Raw genomic sequence first — 18,009 nt, forward strand, 5'->3', positions numbered from 1 at the left:
CAATTTATTATTCTGCTAGCTGCAGTCCCACCGTCATGCGGAGGGCCGGAGCCGGAGGCTAGCAAGAAAACGCAAACTACTCGTCGTAGAAGAACTAGAGCTGCCAGCTGCCGGCCAAGAACGAGCGAGGGAGCGACCCAAGCAGCTGTGGCGGCATCATCACGGGAACGAACGAGCGCGGCCGGCCGGCCAGCAGGGAGGGGGGGGGGGGGGGGCGAACGGCGGCTCAGGCGTCGGACCACGTGACGGGGACCTCGCCGACGTCGGTGTCGAGCCCGAGCGCCCTCCACACCGCGGGCGACGAGTCCACGATGTTGCCGCGGCACCCGCGGCGGGAGTCGCACTCGTCCACGACGCGGGCCTCCACGGAGCGCCCGGTGCGCGCGCTCGTGATGCGGATCGCGCGGTGGCACCGGTGCCCGCTCCCGAACCAGCCCGTGGACAGCGCCGCGATCAGCTCGCCGTCGCTGTGGAAGTGCCCGTCGCACGCCGACGTCCCGCCGCCGCTCTTGCCGCGCATGAACCCGTTCACCGTCATCACCGCGGGGGTCCCACCGCCGCCGTGGCGTGCCGGCGCGCAGCGGTGGCTTCCCGGGTGGGGTGCCTTCTTGTGGCCGCGCAGGCGTCCCGGCAGGTCGTTGACGAAGTCTGCCGCCGCAGCGTCGTCGCACGGGCCGGGCTTGCCGTGCCGCCGGGCAACGGCGCATGAGACCTGAAGCAGACCAAGCACCGCGACGAGCACCACCGCAATTTTGGCGTTGGGGTTCGCCATTATTGTCAAGCTCGAGGTGCTTGACGAAGCGCACTGGCCTTTCGGCTCGAGGTGCACGGGGTTTATATATGTGTATAGAGGCTGCGAGGGCTGCACGACGACGACGCGTTCGTGGTGCCCCGCGTCTGCTTTTTAGTTGGAAATAGAAAATGAGATCTGAACCGTCGTCCTTTGTGGAATTCTCGACCGGAGAGCTCGATACAAGGTTCATGGCTGTATCTGGGTAATGGGTATAGAATCGCATCGTGACAGAGATGCTCTGGTATCCGATGGTGTCAGCTACGGTGGTGGCCGCAGGGGCGCGGTAATACCTGGGCAAGAATTACGCCTTCTTTGGAGGCTGCAAGCGTCTAGAGGTTTCCGTTTGATAAGTAGCTTGATTTTGGGCTGCTCAATCGAAGTTACTCGAACCCGGGTGGACATGTGATCCACCACAAGCTGAGTTACGCTCAGTTCGCTAGTGCAAGCGTAATTTAACACATCGTCTGTGAGACTGAGGGAGAGACAACGTGTTACACTTTTTTATTTTATTCATTTGAATGGACACTTATGCTGCATAACAAACGTGTTCTTTTCTTTTCTCTTTTTTTATCCGTGCTCGGTCAATTTTAGTAAATAGTAGAGGTGGATGTAAAGAAGCATTACATGACTACTTTGAATTATTTTTTGTAATGGTAGTGGTGGGTTGTTCATAAATAGGTGTAGGGGTATTTTTTTGTTGATTTTTCCATGAGGTAGTGGTACAATGAGTAGTTTATAAATAGGTATAGGGGTATTTGGGTTAATTCTTGTATAACGACGGTGCTGGATAATTCCTAAATAGGTAAAGAGGTATTTCTGGTTTTTGTAGTGTCAAATGTGGGTAATTTTATTTTTTTCTTTTTTTATCCGACTAGCTTGGTAGTTTCTACACTGTGAGAGTGAACATTGACCAAATTAAATACGAACAATTCTTGTGAAATTCGTGCACCTAAGGGTTAAGACTGATCAATCAAAATTGTACACTGAGGGGTGTGCCACATTTATAAAATGAGTTTGGCTCCCTAGTTTCTACCAAGGTTTGAGGCAAATTGGCAGGGGCTGTTATACATAGGGGTAAGGGCTTGCAATACGTCACATGTAGATTACTATTGTAAGAAAAGGTTCGGTTTACACCTTCCAACTATCGTAAAAATTCAATTTTCAACCTTTAACTATATAATCGGATAATTAAGACCATCCAACTGTTGAAACCGGACAAGTTTGGCCCTTTAGATGGTTTTGAAGGTGGTTTTGTATTTTTTTTTCAAAAAATTCAAATTAGATCTAAAGTATCAAAACTAATTTATTTTAAATCAGAAAAATATGAAACTAGTACAAGTTTTTTTCTAAAAATATGATATTATTGCTCTATTTGAATCTTATTTATTCAAAAATAATAGGTATAATTATAAGCAACCAAATACTATGAATATGAAAAAGTTGGATCCGGAGTACCAATAGATAGGTTATATTTTTAGAAAACTTTTGATACCCATTTCGTATTTTTTATATTTAAAATTAATTTCTTATGAATTTTTTAGTCTAAATTTGAATATTTTTTAAATTTTTAAAAAATAAAAAACCACTTTCGAAACCACCTAAAAAGCTAAATTTGCCCAATTTCGACAGTTGGATGGCCTCTGTCATCCAGTTTTGTAACTGAAGATTGAAAATCGAATTTTTTTATAGTTCGAGGGTGTAATGCGGACTTTTACCTTATTACAACATGGACATATCACATAGCAAAACTACCAAAGAAAACTGAGAAATTACGAAAAGTTTGCTATGTGATTTGTTGATCTGCTCCTTAATAAGCTTATTCATATGTTACAGCCTTATATATAGTTCTACCTTACAGTTATGTTAGATCTAGTCTCCTCAAATTGGCCCTGGATTTAATTTATTTTCTCGTTTTCTTATTAGTTCAAAGGGGTACGATGGTTGGGGTGCGTAACTACTAGCTAACCACATCTCTCACCCCGACCGGTAGTTGAGCAAGACTCCCTAAACGTACCAGAAGCAAAACATACTCTAGATGACTAAATCCGTGTGTTCGATGTATCTTCGGATTCGCATGGATGTTCACAAATCGATAAAACCGAAGGCCATCCAATTCATATGCCATTTTATCTATGAGAATTCTTCTTGTCCGATGACACTGGAATCGGCCTGCGACTCGATCGTCCATTAGATTAGGACGATGGAATCCATGCCAAAATCCTTGCCTGCCAGAGACCATAAGAAACGCACTACGTGTTGAAAGATTGCAGAAATCTTGGTTTGCAGACCTTTCGTGGAGAACAACTGCATGAAACATACTATATGCAGTAGTCCAGTAGCACTATTTTTGGCTCTAGCACGCTCGAAACATAACTACGGATAGCCGCAGAAGACAACTGACAATTTACATGTATGGATAGCTACCTGTCCTGTGTCCTGACTAGGGGTCTGGCCGGCCTCGGACAGAAGATTAGACTAACGCCATGCCCGGCCAGGAAAGAGAGAGAGTGCATGGAATTGGCTCTGTTTCAAAGAGAAACCCGGTGCTTCACTATGCAGGTTGCAAACCACTTTCAAGGAAAACGAACATACTCCGAGCAGAGTATTTTTTATCTGGGTGTAGATAGCGAGGTTAGTATGGCCTTAAGCAAGGATCGGAGGAGTGTATTATGTGACCCTATTAGATATCTCTGCTATCTGTACTGAGATTCAGCAATTAATTAACTAGCTAGGACGTCCATAATCCAATAATCCAGGCATGTGCCTGCTTGATTATTCACAACATGCATGTTTGAATCGCTCGGCTCTGAAACTTAATTGGTCATATATATGACCTTACTTATCTATCCATCAAGCTGAAAAGTATGCACCAACAAATTGCAGAAATTAAAGGCAACTTTAATATGAACTTATTTTTTTCTGAAAACAGGAACTTTAATTAACATGACATAATTTCAAAGTGACTAGCTCGATCTTACTACAGCACGATAATTCATACTGCTACGAGTCTATGACGACCACGCACGCGTTGGCGCGTTGCCAGTACACTTGACTGATGATACACTCGGCCACGTACTAGCTCGATCAGGCATCGGACCACGTGACGGGGACCCTGCCGACGTCGGTGTCGAGCCCGAGCGCCTTCCACACGGCCGCCGACGAGTCGACGATGTTCTCGCCGCAGCCGCGCGAGGAGTCGCACTCGTCCACGACCTTGGCCACCACGGACCGCCCGCCGCGGCTCGTGATGCGGATCATCCGGTTGCACCGCCGCGTGCCGTCCAGCCGGAGCCACCCGCTGGACAGCGCCACGATCCTTTCGCCGTTGCTGTGGAAGTGCCCGTCGCACTCCGACGCCCCGCCGCCGCTGCCCCCGCGCTCGAACCCGTTCACCGTCATCACGGCCGGGGTGTGCGCCGACACGGCCGGCGAGTGCCGGGCGCGGACCAGCTGCAGCAGGGCGAGGACGGCGACGGCCAGCAGTAGCGCGGCGAGAGGCTTGGCGTTCGCCATTGCTGTTTGCAGCTTGCGCGTGCAGTTTCTTGCTCTTTTGCCTCTCGCAGTTTCTTGCCAGGCTCTGTGCGTCTCGCGGTGTTTATATAGCGCGATGGCTGCAGGCTATAACAAGGGGAAGAGACCCTAGTTGTTATAGGATCTGCGGTTTTTTGGCATAGATTCGCCGGCAATGCTGGTGCATGGTAAATCCAGGGCGAAGAACAAGTCGTTGATGGGGGCTGGAATAATTCCAGTTTACATGTGGGCGGTATCAGGTAGCTAGCTCGAAAAAATCACACTCCAAACACAGGAACAGCCATGACATCCATGGAGAGGGACGATCAGCCGTACGCACGCACGGAAGCTAACTGCACATGTCTGAAAACCCGATCGAAACATTTTCCTGAAAATATTGCTCGTAAGAAACATGGTCCCGTAAGACTATAATTATGATTTTGACGATTGTGTGACAATATAGTCAATGGAACTAACAAGTAAGCTCAAGTTTTGTAGGATTTCCAGATCCCATAGATGAAATCCAATCTATAGTTAAAGTGTCCAAATCGCTGTCAAGATGTCCAAATAGCAGCTGTGATATTTTGGACAAGGTGCAGAAGAAAAGGACGACAGTTTAAACCGACGGTCTGGAAAATGAACTTACCGGTGCATTGGAGAATTGCTACTGTGATCAAGTCAATAGCACCGGTTCAACCCACGGTATGGGTCGGTATATCTGTCAGCTACAATGATAATCAAGTGAAGAAATACAGAGGCACTGGTTGAACCGACGGTACCGTCATAGTCGTCGGTGCATTCGTAGTTTATTGATACAGTACCGAATTTGGAGTTGCTGCGTTCTGTCTCAGAGAATTCCTTCAGGACCAGTTGAACTGAGGATGCTTCGTGCAATGACGCACAGTTGAATTGACGGTGCGTCGTGCAATGACGCAAGCAAGCTCAAGCGTGGCAGAGAGATGTTTAACGGCTAGCATGCAGATTCAGAGTGACCAGTTAAACCGATGGCTATGACCGGTTTAACCGGCGCTTTAGGCTTTTTGGCAGAAAATTATGCAACGGCTAGGAGTGGATCTCTAGCCTATATAAGGCAGCACCCTGGGCCATTTGAGGCTGCTGGAGTTCGTGAGAAACTACAGAAACTCTGCTGAAGTTCTCCAAACCAATCAAAAAGCTCATTGATCGAATCCTTAGGTTTAGCACAAGTTTTGTGAGGTGTAGTTCTAGGCTAGGTTTAGAGAGAGTGTGAGAGTAAGGTATTATTGATCTTGTGATGGTTCTTGAGTGAACCTCAAGCTTGTACCTCAGTATGCCGATCTCTTGGAGTCTTTGTGGCACTCCGGCTTGGTGTGGAGCTACGACGCCGGCTTTGTGCGGGGGACGAGGAGACCCCTCCTTCGTGGGAAGCTCTGTAGCGAAGGCGGCATCAAGGTGACCGAGGGACTTGGCGTGAGCCTTAGTGGCCAAACCTTTGTGGCAAGTCAAGAGGCATTCAGGAACAGACTCGGTGACTAGAAAGCAATACTTTTTGTGATTGCTTCAACAACGTGGACTATGGGTGATTTAGTGCATATCGGTACCACGGAATAAATCCTCGCGTTAAGAGTTTGCTTTCTCTCATTCCCTCCTTTACATTACCGCATTTCGTACTTGCAACTTGTGTGCCTTTACTTTCTTAGTTGTTAGGATTGGCTATAGGTTGCAAATTTTATTTGGGATGAGAGTTTCATACTAGAGGAACCATAGTTGCATATCTAAATAGTATGTTCTAATTTATATTTTGTGCAAACTAGTTTGAGCCATATGTTAAGATTTTTAATTTGCCTCCTCTTAAGCTACGAGCACCGATTTCTTTCATTGCTTAAATGAGATTTTCTTAATCTCTTTTTTTTCCAGAATCCATTCATGAGACGGATATATATATATACTAGGGGTAAAGTAGTCCACGCATCTTCTTCCTAGTTATTCCTACATGAGTGAATCTTAGTAACCCAAATATTTCAATTCAGTTTCTGTCTCAAACAAAAATTCTAAACACTCTCTTAATCTCAAACCTCGTCTAAGAAAGTTCAATGATAAAAAGACGAGTTATATCACGGCACGTGTTCAACGAGTAAGAGTGAATTTGACAAGGATCCGGTACATGTACAACCTTTTGAATGAAGTATCAGGAACTAATTAAGGGAATAGCTAGCTTACTAGCTATGCTAGGCTGACATGAGCTGCTCATGTGCCTGTGAGGAATTTGGTGACATGATCGTATTCCTCATACCGGTATTATATTGGGCATGTGTTTTTGATGAAATACCGGTATTACCCAATCCAAACACCCAATCAACATACTAGTATAAGTTAGCTAGCTGTTGATACTGAAGAAGCAAGGTAAGGTCAATATTGCCTGCAGTTTCAGCAGTGAGAATTCTAAATATCTAGAATCATGTAGTGGCTAAGCTATCAAGTACTAGTTCTTGTAGTTCTAAATGTAATTATATATTTGCCCCCCTTTGGACTTCTTTTTTTTTTGGTCAATGATACCCTTTAATTTTGTGGAGAACTTCTATGCATATGATGCGATAAAATATTTCTACTGTAATGCCTTCTCATTGTCACCTTGTGCAATCAGTTCTCATCTATAAGCCACCACATACTTATGCAATTGATACCTTGACAAATATTCTGCACTATGTTCCTTAGTTTCTTCAGACACGGTACAATGCTAACCTTGATTTGAACCACCTGTGGTTGCACTAATATTCTCAAATATGAATTTTTCTGATTTTTTACTCATTTTTTGTGAACTACTAATTTCTACTCATACAATAGCACTAGTTTTCGGAACTGTGCAGGGCCACATAACAAAGCTTACTTATAGGAAGCGTTTTCAGCAATAAAATATTGCTTATCGCCCTATCATGGTCTTGGTTCAGTAACGCTGTATATGTTGGCAGACTAGATTAATTTCAGGAATGGTGGACTGATGATGACAAGGATAAAACACTGACAATATATAGGCTCTAGTCCGATGGTAACCTCAGTGACCTATCAGGTTGCGAAGGAGGAAACCAGCCGGAGAAAACCGCAGATTTACCACTACACCAATTCCTAACTGCAGATTTGACACCTCTCTGAAATGGATACGAGTTTCGCATACCTATATATCAATCGAATGGGCAGTGCTCCATATTTCTGCCACTGACACAGCAAGTTAAAACGAATGACCACTCAAAATTTTGAGGACGAGAGGTCAAAACGACCAACGCAGCTCCCTCTTCTGATTTCTGAACCGGACCAGGTCGTCTGACCACAACCACCCTGTCGGTTTGGAAAACACATCTATTGGAACATCTGGGTCTAACAGTCACTGGAGAATCATACTCTTACCCGGTTTTCTGAGGCGTCAAACGTTTGGAAGTTTATAGCTTCGATTGATCAGCCAATAGGTGTGGTGGGAGAGCACATCTGTTGGAACATCTGCAGCTTTCCAGCTTCAGCTTCCAAACAGGCAAACACGGGCGGCTTGTTCTTGCTCAGGTATTACCGCGCCCGCGTGGTAAACATCGCAGCTGACACCGTCACCCTCACGTACAGAGGCTTTAGCATCGCTGTTACTGCTTCAGTGCAGCTGTCTCGATCGGATAGAGCCATCGACCTGGTATCGAGCTCACCGATCTCAAGAAAACCCACAGGCCGGCTAGGTAGGCTCACACACCTGCTGCCATCGTGCACCCCCGGCAGCGCGCCTATATAAGGCTCTCGCGAGCGAATGGCCAGTGCATCCCAAATCCCAGTTCCCAGCGAGCACCTCAAGCGCGCTCACCGCCTAGAGCTGAGTTTCGGCAATGGCGAGCGCTAAAGTTCTCGTGCTCTTGGCGATCCTTGCTCTGTTTCAGGTCTCGCGCGCCGCGGCCCGGCGGCCCGGCGCGCTGGCGTCGTCGTCGCGCCACGGCGGCACCCCCGCGGTGATGACGGTGAACGGGTTCCAGCGCGGCGAGAGCGGCGGCGGCCCGGCGGCGTGCGACGGGCACTTCCACAGCGACGGCGAGCTCATCGTGGCGCTGTCCACGGGGTGGTTCGCGGGCGGGCACCGGTGCCACCGGGCGATCCGCATCACGAGCGGGCGCACCGGGCGCTCCGTGGAGGCCCGCGTCGTGGACGAGTGCGACTCCCGCCGCGGGTGCCGCGGCAACATCGTGGACTCGTCGCCCGCCGTGTGGAGGGCGCTCGGGCTGGACACGAACGCCGGCGAGGTCCCGGTCACGTGGTCCGACGCCTGAACGCGTCCACCGGCCGCGCGGCAAGGCCAGGGCAGGCTGGAAATGGCGCCGGCGTGCAGTTTGTGTGCTAGCTGCTAGTTGCAATTAGTGGTTTGCTATGCTCTCCGCTTGAGGGAGAGGTAGAATAATTTACCGTTTGCTTTTCAAAAAAACAATTTACCATTTGTGATCAGGACCAGAATAAAAAGTGGTCGGTGTGTACGTGTTTCCCCTGTAAGACTAGTATAGATCACCCTGGTCCTAGTTATATGTACTCAGTGTCTTTGAGATGATAATTAGTGGCTTCATATATATTGCCACGCATTGTTGAGTGTCCATATTATACTTTGAATTTGTTTTAGAGGCATGCAAACATGCTGGTTGGTTGGATATAGGTTAAACATCATGTAATCATAATGAAAAAACCGGAAAAATAAGTCATGGTAGAGGAAATGGACTCCAAGCCGCTACCGCACTAATTAGAGAATCTGACCGTATTTATTTTCAAGGGAACAGGGATGTAGAACAAAAAGCCCAAAACTTATAGCATTTTTGTAGTTTATTTTTTTGTTAGTTACATCTTCTATATTTGTCTGCTACTTTGAACCGACCGAATTCCTCAGTCATATGAAAATATTTCTGCAATTGTTGGTAACCATATTTAAATGAAGATATAGATATTATAAAGATCAAAAGTTCAAACTAGTGCTGAGATTTTGTAATAATGATCGGGTGTTTGCATATTTGGATGTAGATCGCAGGCGGGGATGTTTTCATTCTGATAACAAGTTCTTCATGCATAAGAATAAAATAAATTTCTCATAGAGTGCATATAGGATCATGTTTATCTTCGCACCGGAAAAGAACGCTTTTGGTCAAAAAAAAGATTTCTTGTAAAAGAAAATTTTAGCACTTGTTTGAGCGAGGACAATTGATACACGACTTCCTTGAAATTTAGTGCCACTCCATGCTTTTGCAGTCTTGCTACAGCATGGAGAACGATCAAGATGTCTTTTACAGCATGCTTTTGGAGTAATACGAGGATTACTATCGTGCCATTATTACCTGTTGATCTTTGCTCGGAAATAAACGTGTCTAATTTATTTTGAATTTTCTTGTCCGTGTCTTTTTGTTTCTTTTTTGGATGACAAAAGATGGTGTTTTCCAATGCAATGCCGTTATTAATTTTGAAGAATCTTCTTCCCCAACCTGACTTTACATAGCATAACATTTTAATCCCCAACAATTTTGAGAAAAAAAAAGAATCCACCAGGCTCCCTGGCCATTCTAGTTTGTAGGGGATACTCATGTTCCAAGCATGCCCTAAATCAACTCGGTCCGTTCTAGCGCGCAGTTACTCACCCTTGCATCTTCTCAACGATGATTGTCAAAATGAAACACTCAAGAAGTTGTATCAAAGTAGAAAAATAAAATGTGATATCTACTGCAGTTTTGGTCCCTATTGCAGCGTAAGGAATCAAGGGAAACTGTCCGTTCGGCAAGTAAAGGGTTGGAGTCCATCATCTTGGATATCTTTACCAAGAATGGATGGAGAAGCAGTAATAGACTTTGCTTTTGATTATTTCCTTCATTTGCGTACATTTTTTCTTATTACTTTTATTAGCTTTTAACTGAGAATTTTGTAAAAATTGGGTTGGAAACATTTCCTTTTGGAAAAAATAGAAAAATAAATGTTAGTGTCATCGCGTCACCTAAGCACTAGATTTTGCAAACGGATCGGTGGTGTATTTGTTCCTTGTAGGTGGTATTTGAAATTTCCCATACAAGTTAGTCGAAGCGTGGAATCCGGCTACCTTGTTTTTCAGGTGCGAGCTTATCAGGAGAGCTCGCTCGACCAGACGAGTTCACAATCACATCATCATCTTGCTGGTTGACATCTATTGTAACCAAAATTCCATTCAAATAAAATCAACTTTGGTCGCCATTGTTGCCATAGTTTTACTACCCCTGTGGGGTCTAGACGCGTTAGTCCCCATCAAACGATCGCGTGGCGAGCTCATGCATGCCATTGACTCAACAGAACAAGGACAATTTCATACTGGGACTGACGAAAGCAACAGTTGATCACACTTACAGGATGCTAAAGTCGCATCTCGCACACACCATGCGACTAGTTTTATTCTGCCACTCTACCTAGTACGCCTCGAGTCGAGAGCAGCCACCTACGTCGACGCACATCAACCCGTACCGTCCTCATCAGGACATGTACAGGCACACAGCCTCACACTCTACTGATGCGACAGCAGCAGCAGCAGCAGCAGCAGCAGCAACCGCCGGCCGGCCGGCGGCGACGGCCGCTCGCTCGATCAGGCGTCGGACCAGGTGACGGGGACCTCGCCGATCTTGGTGTCGAGCCCGAGCGCGTGCCAGACGGCCTTGGACGTGTCGACGATGTTGGTCTTGCACCCGTGCCGGGAGTCGCACTCGTCCACGACCTTTGCCACCACGGTGCGCCCGTTGTGCGTGATGCGGATCTGCTTGTGGCACCGCCGCCCGCCGGCGTACCACCCCGTGGACAGCGCCACGAGCATCTCCCGGTCGTCGTGGTACTTCCCGTCGCACTCGGAGGGCCCCCCGCCGTCCTCATCCTTCTGGAACCCGTTCACCGTCATCACCGCGGGCGTGCCGCCGTGCGGCGACACGGCCGGGGACGAGCAGCCGTGGTCCTTGTGGCCCAGCAGGCCCGGGCCGCCGCCACCGCGGCACGGGTCGTCCGGCTCGCCGTGATCGTGGTGGTCGTGGTCGTGATCGTGGTGGTCGTGGTCGTGGTCGTGGTCGTGGTGGTGCCGGCGGGCCGCGGCGCGCGACGACGCCTGCAGCAGCAGGACGAAGAGCACGGCCAGGAACACGAGCTTGGACATCGCCATATTGCTGCCCCCAAGTGCTGATCAGCTCCTGCTGCTGTAGCCTCTGGAGGACTCGACTTGCTGCCGTGCGTGGTGTGCTTCAGGTCGGGCCGTTTAAATAGGCGGCGCGTGCGGCAGGCGAAGGCGAGGGACGGCCTCATCTCTTGTAGTTCTTGGCTGAGGATTGCGATACACGAATCCATTTTTCTTAGATGAGCACGATACTCCTTGGTGGTGCGCTCGATACCGCGACAGTGCGCGGTAAAAACGATGGTTTTGGATCTCATGGTGTGGCTCGTGTTACAGCGGTAATATCGGAGGGGAAGAACTAAAGGTCCGCCGTGAATCGCGACAGATCGAGTTTGTACGTAGCCCAAGCAAATGAGAGGGGATCCAACTTTCATGTAATCTATACGGGCAGACTGGCCACTGCGTGACCGGCGTGGCGTCAGGAATGATGCCAACGTGTGCACGTAATTTTCATCCTCATCAGAACCGCAGGATGTCTGTGTTTTCTTTGGTTAATTTCATCGCGTTTAGGACTAGAAGGCAAACAAGTTGGGAAGTCACATCACTGTCTGCTTCAGCTTTCTTGGTTGTTCCTTTTATGTAATATATGGCTCCACGGTTCTTGCCAGCGCTTTGCGTTGTGTAATTTGAACTACTTTAGTTTTTTTTTCTTCTTAATATAAAGATATTCAGCTCTTCTACGTGATCGAGAAAAAAAAGAGCAGTCTCAGAAATATGGTGGCACATACTCAGATTGACTTAGCTCTTGTTCAAGATACATAGGTTGACCTACCTTTACAATTCATGATCCAACGGCTCACACTGGTTCGAAGCTAAAAACTTCCAATACTCCGTAGTTTCTTCCCTTGGTCTGGCTTCATCAACATCGGTTCGGTGTTTGGGTCCTCGAGCTTCAGCCATTGACCCCAGGATCCATCAGCGGGTAGCGGTATGCAAAACTCTTTCCAACAATATTACAATGTATATACATATAAATCGGTGAACCTGCATTGCATATAATCACATGGGTGATTGCAAAGAGTTTAGGTAGTAGACACAATCACTATGAGTTAAATTATAATAACAGATACACTCAGCATTTCCTTTAATTTATTTGTAATTTACCTAGCTGCATACAGACTTAGATATTGACTAATCGGGTTCCAACACAGCGATTCTATATTATATTCATGTCGCACAGCCGCCTACCAAATCATTTGATGAATAAAAAAACTTGAAGTGGGTGTACGATTGCACATTGTAGTGTCGTAATAATATATCTAAATGGAGCAGCAAAAATTGAGCGAGGAATAATTGATATAGCGCGTCAACCTTTGTTATGTACTCGAAATAACGCTAAGTCCACGGAAATTCAAAATATGAGTGGAGACGGCATGTCACTGCTATATAAAAACAATTTGTAATAACGCCCTGTTTTTTCTAGGAGCGGGTTAAAAGGTAACGCGGTTACTGTAGCATCCGACCTGCTCCTAGAAAAATATTTGTAGGGGCGGGCACCCACCCCTAGAAATGCCACCATTTTCAAGGCTGAGTGGTGGCTTCACCCGTCCCTAAAAATATATTTTTAGATGCGGGTGATGGCGTTACCCATCTCTGAAAATGCATTTTTAGTGGCGGGTGATGGCATGATTTGCCCCTACAAATGGTTCCATGCAAAAAAAATACAACTTTTCCATATGATGTCGGATGAAGTTGAACTTTATCTCAAAATTGTAGAGGTTGACGAGATCTAAAACTTTATAGTTGATAACTTTTTCATTCAAGGTCATTTAATAGTTAAAAAATTATTATAAGTTCTTATATGGCTATGACTATATAGTATCTCATACAACTCAAATCATACTTTGAGATTTCCACAATATTAATCAGTGAAATATACTTGGTATATTTTTTATCAGCGTAGAAGTTTCATATTTTCTTATTTATTTTGCTATATGTAAAGATTTAAATAAATTTTTGGAATAAAATAGAAAAATATTTTTAGGGGCGGGTGGTGGCTTCACCCGTCCAAAAATGGATTTCTAGGGGCTGGTGATGGTATGACCCGCCACTAGAAATCAATATCAGAGTTAGTATAAAAGAATAGCATACCTCATAGAGTCAGAAATGACTGTAGTATGGTGGAGAGGAGGGTACGCACGAGGCCGGGGAATATTTTTTCTTTTTTATTTTGCTGTTTTGATTTTTTCTTTTTTTTCATATTCTGGATATTAATTTGTAGAAGCAGGTTATGTTCTAACCCGCCCCTACAAAATGATTTTTAGGGGCGGGTGACACCATGACCCATCCTTAGAAATCGATTTTCAGAGACGGGCACGTTACCCGCTCCTACAAATAGCAATTTTTAGCTGCGAGAAATAGGGACAGGTACCGCACCCGCCCCTAAAATACCCTAAAATATGATTTTACCTGCTCCTAAAAACCTTTTCTAGTAGTGTGTGCCCCTAGACCCTATGTTGAATTTGGGTGTGTCCATGACGGTACATATATATACATACTAACATGACATGTAGGGTAACAGATTTAGGGAAGATAAAGCCCAATTGATAGGATATCACAAATCTTAAGGACGATGATAGAGAGATAAGATGGCGCGAGTTAATGATCTTCTATTACAAAGTCTAGCAACATCAGGGAAAGATGGAGGAACAGGTTGGATACAATGGACATCAGATAGTTAATCATGGTTGCCACTTGTCCTGTCAGCTCCACCATGCAGCGGTGATTTGGTCGCTAAAGGCAAGTGGCGGACCCAAAGATTTTATAGAGCCTGGACCAATATAGCAGTCGGAGAACAAGTTTATACAGATACGTCGACTAGTAACATAGTCAAACTTAATTGTATTGGCCTAATTTAGTTAATATTTTGGACAACCTTATCAATTAAATATGACTATTGAAAAAAAAGCAAAAAAAGCAAATTTTCAATAAGCTGCTTGGCCCCATAAGATTTTATAACTAGCAAATTAATTGATCTATCTGCTAGTGCTTAGATACTATGGGCAATGGAGACGTGTTGTTTGTCTGCCTTTGTTGTGCCTTGCCCAAGTGCTCAGGGTCGCCGGGCCCTGGGTCCGCCAGTGCTAAAGGCAAAGGAAGCGAGCTACAAAATAAATAACGACGTATATTAAAAGAAGCAATCAATTTAATGAAAATATATAAGCGGTGCAAATAAATCAAGTGCATGTACGACTGAAAAGCAGCTAACGCGAAAGAGAGCATCGAGAGCCAAGCTGGGCTCATCACGTAAGCAGCTTTGCAAATCACCACGGTCCGCGTCAAACCTGGTGGTCACATCAACACGGTCAAAAAGTTTACTAGTGACGTAGTGGGGGCACATGCTCCCTCTCAGGTTCTAGATTTCAGTAAACTTGGATCTTATTTCAAAAAGATAACACAAGCTCCTGGATGAGCAAGCACCACCTTAACTTTTGGGCTAGGTCCGCCCTTACGTACCAGTGCCATTTGATTTTCTTGAATTCTTTCGTAACTATGCGCTAGCCTCTTGTCGAGGGCCCACATGCATACTCATCTCGATCCAAACAACACTTCTTGTCACATAGATTCCTATCTATTAGTAATCCCTCTTCAATCCTCTCTCTTTTAACCATGCAAGATTGAACCCTGCCCCCCACCCCCACCTCTCTCGAAAGTAAGATTCCATACATCTAACATGGTTGTTTATCCAAGAATCAAAACTTCATAATCCACTGCTCGGAACTTTTGTAGATTCATGCTTCATGCTACTAGAGTTTACATGCACCGTGGTCCAGCAACGCGGCTGTAATTTTCCACACGTCCTAGATTACGGTTAAGAAAATTACATTTTTTTTAGCGGTTTTATTTCAGGCGCAAAAAAAAAAGGTAGCCGCCGAGGCAATTTCAGTTTGTGATGGTGTATAAATCTACGCAGTTTCTTAAGAATTCTACATAGCAAAACGAACGAGTACTAAAAATAACGGGTGACCAAGTCCAAACAAACCAGCGCAACTCTCTCGTCTAAGTTGGACCGAGTCTTGTACAATCACCACCTGTCGGAGCCCTGGAAGTGGTGGGGCATCGTACTCTTGCTATCCGGTTTAATTTTCAGACTTCAGAGGTGTCACTCGTTTGGACGTGGCAGCATCGGTTGGTCAGCCAACGGGTGGACGATGTCCACCGAAACATCTGGAGGCTTCCCGCTTCCGCTTCCAAAAACGGCGGCTTGTTCTTGCACTTGCGCAGGTATCACCGCGCGCGTGTGGTAACATCGAAGCTGACACGTGCCACCGCATATAGTGCAGAGCTAGCATCGCGGTTACGACGAACTCGTCTCGGATAGGGCCACTAACCAGTAACCACGCATCGAGCTCAACGATCTCGAGAACATCCACTGGAGGCAGCTCGGCCCACGCGAGTGGTCGTCTAACCCTAGGAGGACACGTATATAAACCCACCTGGAGGCTGGAGCCAATGGGCACACTAGCACCTCGAGCGAGCTCAGCAAGTCCGCAATGGCGAACGCTAAGATTGCGGTAGCCATCGCGATCCTTGCTCTGTTTCAGGTCTCGTGCGCCGCTGCTCCGCGGAGCAGTAAGCTGGGCCCGGTCGACGTGGGCGCCGCGGCCGACGACGCATTAGACCTCGACCTGCCGGCCGGCATGCGGCACGAGAAGCAGCCTCACCACGGCACGCCGCCGTCGTTGTCGGCGCGGCGCGGTGGCGGCGGCGGCACCCCCGCCGTGATGACGGTGAACGGCTTCAGGCGCGGCGAGAGCGGCGGCGGCCCGGCGGCGTGCGACGGGCGCTTCCACAGCGACGGCGACCTGATCGCGGCGCTGTCCACGGGGTGGTTCGCGGGCGGGCGCCGGTGCCACCGGGCGATCCGCATCACGAGCGCGCGCACGGGCCGCTCCGTGGTGGCCCACGTCGTGGACGAGTGCGACTCCCGCCGCGGGTGCCGCGGCAACATCGTGGACTCGTCGCGACGTCGCCCGCCGTGTGGAGGGCGCTCGGGCTCGACACCGGCGTCGGCGAGGTCCCCGTCACGTGGTCCGACGCCTGAACGCCGTCCACCGAGTCGGCCGGCCGGCGTCCGCGCGGCGAGTGGCTGCAAATCGGAAATGGCGGCGGCGTGCGGTTGGTGCCCGAGCTCTAGCTGGTGCTGCCGTGCTGGTGGTAGTTTGCTAGACTGTCCGCTTGGCGGTGGACAGAGGCAGAATAAGACATCTCTGATGAGGTGCAAGAACAAGCTGGTTGGCGTCGTGTGTTTCTCTTGTAACATCATACTGGTTCTAGTTATATGCTCCCTAAAATTACAAAGATTTATTTCGTTTCGTTAAACGCAACTATACATTCTACTTCTGATGAATTACTCCTATTTCGTTTGATTTGCGTCTGCAGAAGAACTGCTTCATTCTTTCAGGCGCGAGCTTAGCAGCAGCAGAGCTTGCTTTTGATTTGCTCCTATTTCATTCTTTATTTGTGATCAGCTCACGAGCTGGGAATTCTATAAAATTTGTCTGTGTGCGATCGCCTAATCAATTTAAAAAAAAAAATCAGCAGCCGAGCTACCGAGTCGCCGGTTTCACTGCCAACTTCACCTTGCTGGCTTGTTGATTTTGATCGCCATAGTTTAGCGACGCCGACTTGTCGGGGGCCTAGGCTTATCATATTGGTCCCTATCAAAGATCAAATTAACGACGCGTCACGACGAACACATGCCATGCCACCGACTACTCAACGGACCATCGTTTCCAAACTGGGACTGACAGTGACAGTGACAGCAACTGCTGATGACCCTTTTCAGGATGACGATTGACGAAGTCGCTCCTCGCACGGACCGTGCAACCAGTTTTATTGTGCCACTCTACAAGTCTGCCTCGAGAGTAGCGATAGCGACACACACACATAAACCGCTCCGCCCTGATCGAGGCAGATGACCAGGGGTCCAGGGCACGACGTGACTCGACGACGGCACGTACCGGTGCCCTTGCCCGCCGCCGGCGACCCTGCCGGCCGGCCGACCGGCGACGGCCGTTCGTTCGCCGACAGATCAGGCGTCGGACCAGGTGACGGGGACGACGCCGACGTTGGTGTCGAGCCCGAGCGCGTCCCAGACGGCCTTGGACGTGTCGACGACGTTGGTCCTGCACCCGTGCCGGGAGTCGCACTCGTCCACGACGCGGGCCACCACGGAGCGCCCGTTGTGCGCGCTGGTGATGCGGATCGGCTTGTGGCACCGCCGCCCGCCGGCGAACCACCCCGTGGACAGCGCCGCGATCAGGTCGCCGTTGCTGTGGTAGTGCCCGTCGCACGCCGCGGGGCCGCCGCCTTCCTGGCCCTTCTCGAACCCGTTCACCGTCATCACCGCGCGGGTGCCGCCGCCTTTGTTGGGCGACACCGCCGGGGCGCGGTGGTGGTGCCGGGCCACGGCGCGCGACGGCGCCAGCAGCAGCAGCAGGACGGCGGCGGCGGCGGCCAGGAACGCGAGCTTGGCGCGCGCCATTGCTGTGTGCTCCGGCGGCTTCGCTTGCTGGATCTAGCCGTGTTCAGCTATACGGCTCGAGTGGTTTAA

The 18,009-nt window shown here is 48.1% G+C and overlaps 5 protein-coding genes and 1 pseudogene across 5 annotated transcripts; 2 read left to right on the forward strand and 4 right to left on the reverse strand.

Moving 5' to 3' along the window:
• Positions 1-226: 226 nt before the first annotated feature.
• On the reverse strand, positions 227-772 carry LOC112872809 (putative ripening-related protein 6). The gene has a single exon (XM_025935852.1). The coding sequence runs from the start codon at positions 770-772 to the stop codon at positions 227-229; it is 546 nt and encodes a 181-aa protein (XP_025791637.1).
• Positions 773-3,877: 3,105 nt separating this feature from the next.
• Positions 3,878-4,333, reverse strand: LOC112877585 (putative ripening-related protein 6). Its single transcript, XM_025941926.1, has one exon. It carries the CDS (start codon positions 4,304-4,306, stop codon positions 3,878-3,880), a length of 429 nt encoding a protein of 142 aa, XP_025797711.1. The 5' UTR covers positions 4,307-4,333.
• Positions 4,334-8,142: 3,809 nt separating this feature from the next.
• Positions 8,143-8,734, forward strand: LOC112872810 (putative ripening-related protein 6). Its single transcript, XM_025935853.1, has one exon. It carries the CDS (start codon positions 8,143-8,145, stop codon positions 8,575-8,577), a length of 435 nt encoding a protein of 144 aa, XP_025791638.1. The 3' UTR covers positions 8,578-8,734.
• Positions 8,735-10,883: 2,149 nt separating this feature from the next.
• LOC112872811 (putative ripening-related protein 6) lies at positions 10,884-11,438 on the reverse strand. The gene has a single exon (XM_025935854.1). The coding sequence runs from the start codon at positions 11,436-11,438 to the stop codon at positions 10,884-10,886; it is 555 nt and encodes a 184-aa protein (XP_025791639.1).
• Positions 11,439-15,946: 4,508 nt separating this feature from the next.
• Positions 15,947-16,497, forward strand: LOC112872812 (annotated as a pseudogene).
• A 990-nt stretch (positions 16,498-17,487) lies between these two features.
• LOC112872813 (putative ripening-related protein 6) lies at positions 17,488-17,940 on the reverse strand. Its single transcript, XM_025935855.1, has one exon. It carries the CDS (start codon positions 17,938-17,940, stop codon positions 17,488-17,490), a length of 453 nt encoding a protein of 150 aa, XP_025791640.1.
• Between the last annotated feature and the right edge of the window lie 69 nt (positions 17,941-18,009).

The sequence above is a fragment of the Panicum hallii genome, chromosome 9, assembly GCF_002211085.1.
Source record: "Panicum hallii strain FIL2 chromosome 9, PHallii_v3.1, whole genome shotgun sequence".
NCBI lineage: Eukaryota > Viridiplantae > Streptophyta > Magnoliopsida > Poales > Poaceae > Panicum > Panicum hallii.